We start from the raw sequence: 7,157 nt of genomic DNA on the forward strand, positions 1-7,157 counted from the left end.
TTTTTAAAGGGACAACCTAGGATTTAAACTGAAACAAAATGGCTGCTCAGAGACTTGGTTTGGTAAACGGCTGAGGGATGGGGCTGGAGAAATGTAACCACTCTCAAATTCATAGAGAAAGCTATTGTATCAACCTTAACCCAAAACCTAGCGATCTCGTCAAGAAGTTCAGACATCTTGGCGTAACAGTTAAAAGGTGTTGGCTTGACAGTCACTGGACCCAGATTTGAGTCCAGCTCAGGGCTACCCCCTGAATTCACTACACTATGAATACAAGAACTGGCCATCCATGAGGTCAAAATTATAGTTTAACCAGGTTTCTAGGCTATATAGTATATTCTAGAATTCATCCATGATGTCATAATGGTAGTTTAACCAGGTTTCTATGCTATATAGTATATTCTAGAATTCATCCATGATGTCATAATGATAGTTTAACCAGGTTTCTAGGCTATATAGTGTATTCTAGAATTCATCCATGATGTCATAGTGATAGTTTAACCAGGTTTCTAGGATATATAGTATATTCTAGAATTGCCAGTGTAGATTTCCTGTGGGGGTCACATTGTTAGAGCTGTTGATAAGTCATTGTATAATATTCAGCCAATTTATTTTCATGCCATTACATCAATATAGCCCAACCAGAAGAGAAAAAAATATTCCTGAACTACCACCTCCTGCTGGCCTTCGTAAATTCTTACGTTGCTGGTAATAGGCTACACAAGCAGTCGGCAACCTACATTTGGAGTGTAAATTTAACTGACCTTTTCTACCGATCTGCGTGCCAGTTATGATTTTAATATGCACATTTTACTGGAGCAGTTTCATTTAATTTATAATAGTATCTCAAAATCATTGTCTGTGATTAATTTATATTCTATCTAAATCTAAATGAAAATTACACAAATCTAAAAGTGACTTTTATTGCCATTGCCAACTATGTAAAAAATAGCCTACATAAAGCCAACAAAAAAAACATTGCAAATAAATCCTATAAATCACATGGCCTGTCTACAACAAACTTGAAACATTGTATAAAATATTCTGGGCTCTCAGTTTCCCGCGCCAGTGAGTTTGGGACAGACACAGCTGTAGGCTATTTGTGAAAGGGATAAGAAGTAATCAGGTATTTTATGACATTTCCACTGGATCAGAGCATTACATTTTTCCCTTTTGTGCCGAGTGGTTATCGAAAGGGCGGGAGCTGGAAATATTTTTCAAATACTTTGAGGAGTTCTTCTCATTTGCAATTGATTTTGATTAGACTTTGTTCACTTGCTGTTTGAGGTGAAAAAAATGTGCTTTGAGAAATCAAATCAAATTTTATTTGTCACATACACATGGTTAGCAGATGTTAATGCGAGTGTAGCGAAATGCTTGTGCTTCTAGTTCCGACAATGCAGTAATAACCAACAAGTAATCTAACCTAACAATTCCACAACTACTACCTTATACACACAAGTGTAAAGGGATAAAGAATATGTACATAAAGATATATGAATGAGTGATGGTACAGAACGGCATAGGCAAGATGCATTAGATGGTATAGTGTACAGTCTATACATATGAGATGAGTAATGTAGGGTATGTAACATAAAGTGGCATAGTTTAAAGTGGCTAGTGATACATTTTTACATAATTTCCATCAATTCCCATTATTAAAGTGGCTGGAGTTGAGTCAGTATGTTGGCAGCGGCCACTAAATGTTAGTGGTGGCTGTTTAACAGTCTGATGGCCTTGAGATAGAAGCTGTTTTTCAGTCTCTCGGTCCCTGCTTTGATGCACCTGTACTGACCTCGCCTTCTGGATGATAGCGGGGTGAACAGGCAGTGGCTCGGGTGGTTGTTGTCCTTGATGATCTTTATGGCCTTCCTGTGACATCGGGTGGTGTAGGTGTCCTGGAGGGCAGGTAGTTTGCCCCCGGTGATGCGTTGTGCAGACCTCACTACCCTCTGGAGAGCCTTACGGTTGTGGGCGGAGCAGTTGCCGTACCAGGCGGTGATACAGCCCGACAGGATGCTCTCGATTGTGCATCTGTAGAAGTTTGTGAGTGCTTTTGGTGACAAGCCGAATTTCTTCAGCCTCCTGAGGTTGAAGAGGCGCTGCTGTGCCTTCTTCACAACGCTGTCTGTGTGGGTGGACCAATTCAGTTTGTCCATGATGTGTACACCGAGGAACTTAACTTTCCACCTTCTCCACTACTGTCCCGTCGATGTGGATAGGGGAGTGCTCCCTCTGCTGTTTCCTGAAGTCCATAATCATCTCCTTTGTTTTGTTGACGTTGAGTGTGAGGTTATTTTCCTGACACCACACTCCGAGGGCCCTCACCTCCTCCCTGTAGGCCGTCTCGTCGTTGTTGGTAATCAAGCCTACCACTGCAGTGTCGTCCGCAAACTTGATGATTGAGTTGGAGGCGTGCATGGCCACGCAGTCATGGGTGAACATGGAGTACAGGAGAGGGCTCAGAACGCACCCTTGTGGGGCCCCAGTGTTGAGGATCAGCGGGGTGGAGATGTTACCTACCCTCACCACCTGGGGGCGGCCCGTCAGGAAGTCCAGGACCCAGTTGCACAGGGCGGGATCGAGAACCAGGGTCTCGAGCTTGATGACGAGTTTGGAGGGTACTATGGTGTTAAATGCTGAGCTGTAATCGATGAACAGCATTCTCACATAGGTATTCCTCTTGTCCAGATGAGAAGCTCCACAACTCATTAGTGGTGCAGCGTTATGACAATCAGAAATACTATGAGACATCCCCAAATGGGAACATTTATAGACCTACATTTGCGAACAGGCCAGTGTCTTTGGCTATGCCGGATTAAGTGATATGACATGCTATTCTATAAAATCCTTTCTCCGTAATTAATATTACCTAATTGAGCTAATCATTTAAATGTAATTAACTAGAAAGTTGGGGCACCACAAAATAATATTTGTAGAGCTGTTATCTTCCGAATAAACTCTTAAAGACCTAGTAATATTTTACATCAATAGCAGTCAATATTAATCGTCACCTTATTTCAGTCTCATCTGAAAGTTGTAAATTCTTGGTTATCTTCACGAACCCTGGCTAACAAGTTGAATCTGCAATACAAAATTGGGTTTAATTATTTATTTACTAAATACCTAACTAATCACACAGAATTACATATACACAGAATGAATCATACCTTGATTACAAATTACGTCATAAAGGAAAACGTCCCTAGCGGGCGGAACAGATATGACAGCTGGTTACACAAAAGAAAAGGGGGCTGGGTTTGAGTGAAAGAGCGGGAAGACTTGAGGAACAAAGGGAGAAGCCATGCTATCGTAAATACAGTATCTTATGCATTCTAAATCACCGCCCATTTGGAAAAGGAAAATGCAATAAATATTTACTCTGAGCTGCACTTCGGTAGGTTGGTGGTAGATGGAAGGCCGTGTTGCTTTGAAGAAAGTCTCTGCTGGTAAATTGGATACGTTGTAGTAACGTCGTTGTGTGGTAGACGGGATACTCTGTCTGTGCTTTCCTAGCCCACGTTTGCAGCTGCTGTTGCCAACTGAACGGCTAGGAGGTATCACTTCTGTAGTGAATAAGAGTTCAAAGTTCATACCATTCGCAACCAAAGCTCACGCTGAGGTTGGCTTAGTTCTGCAGTTGACATCTGAACCATTCTGACATAGGATTGTCATTTTAACAGCCCTGGAACAGGAGGTTACATTTTCGTCAAGGCTTTATATAGTGGAGGGAGAAGGGTGTGTTTAAAAGTTTTATAACCCATGTCTCTTCACAGGGGCAGGCCACTGATTGAGCAGAGCCCTAACCTTATGAAAACCAAATCTCTCATTTGGAAGCTAAAATTACCTTTAATCTCTTCATCAATAATTTTATATTCAAACATTTAAATTCAACAACAATTCCATGTGAATCCGATAACTACAATGTGCAGACTTTCCACTGTAGAGTTTGTCATCCTATCATTGATGAGAATGTCTCAGATGACAACCGAACTGACATCGTATTCATTAAGTACCACCGCATATGTTCAATTGGTCGGATTACCAGAATATGGTTCATTTCCCCCCACCTTCTGATGTTCCCAGAATCTCTATGTTAACCAAAGGATTTTCAAATGTCACATCAGTAGGGTAGAGAGAGGAAAAGGGGGAGGAGAGGTATTTATGACTGTCATAAACCTACCCCCAGGCCAACTTCATGACACCAGGTAGACTAGTCCTACTTCTATATGCGTAATTAGGTGTGTGCGTCCTTACTCAACATTGACAGGAGTGTTTCAAACAAAAGACAATGAATAAATTTACAAAACTGACGCATCTTGCGGGGTCAGGTCTGGGTGGTCTGCCATGGGCCGTTTCATTTAGTATCCGTTTGGGTCGGCATGGGGAATAATTGTATTTCCCATAGTATGTTGTACCGAAGTTGACCGACTGAAAGAGAGTGTAACTTTATGACTATAATTACTGTTCCCTGAAGGAGGGAAACGAGGTATCAACACCTGTTTGGCCCCGCCTGTTCCTGGGCTCGGTGAAGAGCAATATTAAATTGAATATGACCTAAGGCTCGTATTTCTGTGTTTATTATATTATAATTAAGTCTATGATTTGGTATTTGATCGAGCAGTCTGACTGAGCGGTGGTAGGCAGCAGCAGGCTCGTAAGCATTCATTCAAACAGCACTTCCTGCATTTGCCAGCAGCTCTTCGCAATGCTTGAAGCACAGCTCTGTTTATGACTTCAAGCCTATCAACTCCCAAGATTAGGCTGGCAATACTATAGTGCCTATAAGAACATCCAATAGTCAAAGTTATAAGAAATACAAATGGTATAGAAATAGTTCTATAATTCCTATAATAACTATAACCTAAAACTTCTTAACTGGGAATATTGAAGACTCATGTTAAAAGGAACCACCAGCTTTCATATGTTCTCATGTTCTGAGCAAGGAACTTAAACGTTAGCTTTCTTACATGGCACATATTGCACTTTTACTTTCTTCTCCAACACTTTGTTTTTGCATTATTTAAACCAAATGGAACATGTTTCATTATTTATTTGAGGCTAAATTGATTTTACTTGTATTATATTAAGATAAAATAAGTGTTCATTCAGTATTGTTGTAATTGTCATTATTACAAATATATATATAAAATCGGACGATTAATCGGATTCGGCTTTTTTTGATCCTCCAATAATCGGTATCGGTCGACCTCTACTATGTTATTGTTTGTTGATGGTATGGGCCAATTTGTTTAACACTTAGTTTACAAACCCTCATTGTCAGGCTGATAGGAAAGATAGCCAAAAAGCATTTTACTGGTTGAAGTGTTTTTTAAAGTAAAAAGCAGTTGATTTGCGACAATAACACAAACATATTAAGCAGATGATTCAAACAAGCCTTACAATTATAATCCAAAGTAATGTGAAATGCACTCATAAGCAACCTGGAAATGGAGGCTATTTTTGCTTTCAGCCTATGAGAACTCCCCTATGGTGGTGAATTAGTGAATAGACACAGAGCTTAATGTGAGTTTCCTTGAGTAACACTCCTGACTTGCGCTGTAATATTCAAAATACATTGTGAAAAACTAAAATCTTCGTTTACCATTTTTGCTCCAGGCAGATATATTACATCCTCATTAGCAGATGTACTACATCCATAACTAGCGGTTTCCTCATTAGCATGGAGGAGTTTCTGCATCAAATTGTGTGTGCATTGACCTCGGGCCGCAATTTTAGCAAACCCAGAGAAAGGGGCCTATATTGGAGACCAAAAGTTGTCTGGCACAGTGCTTAGGATTTCAACAACTTGAATAACTTACAAGACAAAATATGACTATTGTTGCTAACTTGACTCTCTTAATTGTCAAATTTAACAGACATCAATTGTTGTACACCTTCATGGGTATGCTCTGGGCATCACCTTTTACCTCAAATAAACAGTGGATTTCTGCTGTTGTGGGCCTTTAACCATCTGTCTGACTTTGTGATTCACACAGGAGAGAGACTAGACTATCGTGGGTCCTCTGGGGATCCTCAACAACATCATGATGCTGACGAGGCAGAGAAGAGTCTCTCCAGATCAGAACTCCTCAAGAAACACCTGCAGAGACCCACAGGGAAGGAATCTAACTGCTGCTCTGGCTGTGGGAAAAGATTCAACTCTTCAGTAAAACTTAAAATACATCAAAGAATTCACACTGGAGAGAAATCTTTTGGCTGTGATCAATGTGGGAGGAGTTTTACTGCGCCTAGCCATCTGACTATACACCAGAGAACACACACAGGAGAGAAACCTCATAGCTGTGATCAATGTGGGAAGAGTTTTTCTCGGCCAGACAGCCTGATGGTACACCAGCGGGGACACACAGGAGAAAAACCTTATAGCTGTGATCAATGTGGGAAGAGTTTTACTACATCTGGCCAGCTTACTTTACACCAGAGAATGCACACAGGAGAGAAACCGTATAGCTGTGATCTATGTGGGACTAGTTTTACTACATCTGGCCAGCTGACTATACACCAGAGAATGCACACAGGAGAGAAACCTTATAGCTGTGATCAATGTGGGAAGAGTTTTACATCATCTGGCCAGCTGACTTTACACCAGAGAATACACACAGGAGAGAAACCTTATAGCTGTGATCAATGTGGGAAGAGTTTTACTACATCTGGCCAGCTGACTTTACACCAGAGAACACACACAGGAGAGAAACCTTATAGCTGTGATCAATGTGGGAAGAGTTTTACTAGATCTGACCATCTGATGTTACACCTGAGAATACACACAGGAGAGAAATCTTATAGATGTGATCAATGTGGGAAGAGTTTTACTAGATCTGGCCATCTGACATTACACCAGAGAATACACACAGGAGAGAAGCCTTATAGCTGTAATCAATGTGGGAAGAAATACTCTGATAAAAGATCTCTGATTAAACATCAGAAAATACATGAAGGAGTTGTTTCATGATATCAATGAAGTAATGTCACAATGTAGAATGTTTTAACATTGTAGAAGGATTATTTTAATAATGTCACAATGTAGAACCCTAAATGTTTGCCCCCTTTTCTATTGATTTCAACATGATATGTATATTAGCCTCAGGGGAAAGATCCAGGCTCTGAATTGAAAGAGTACTATTTATGTGATTTAA

The 7,157-nt window shown here is 40.5% G+C and overlaps 1 protein-coding gene across 1 annotated transcript; it reads left to right on the plus strand.

Annotated features, from left to right (window-relative positions):
• Nucleotides 1-6,031: 6,031 nt before the first annotated feature.
• Nucleotides 6,032-6,949, plus strand: LOC120060931 (zinc finger protein 239-like; the record flags this gene model as incomplete). The annotated part of the gene is made up of 1 exon (XM_039010366.1): nt 6,032-6,949. A coding segment is annotated over one exon (918 nt), but the record flags the coding sequence as incomplete, so codon positions are not given.
• Between the last annotated feature and the right edge of the window lie 208 nt (nt 6,950-7,157).

The sequence above is a fragment of the Salvelinus namaycush genome, chromosome 16, assembly GCF_016432855.1.
Source record: "Salvelinus namaycush isolate Seneca chromosome 16, SaNama_1.0, whole genome shotgun sequence".
In the NCBI taxonomy this organism is placed as follows: Eukaryota; Metazoa; Chordata; class Actinopteri; order Salmoniformes; family Salmonidae; genus Salvelinus; species Salvelinus namaycush.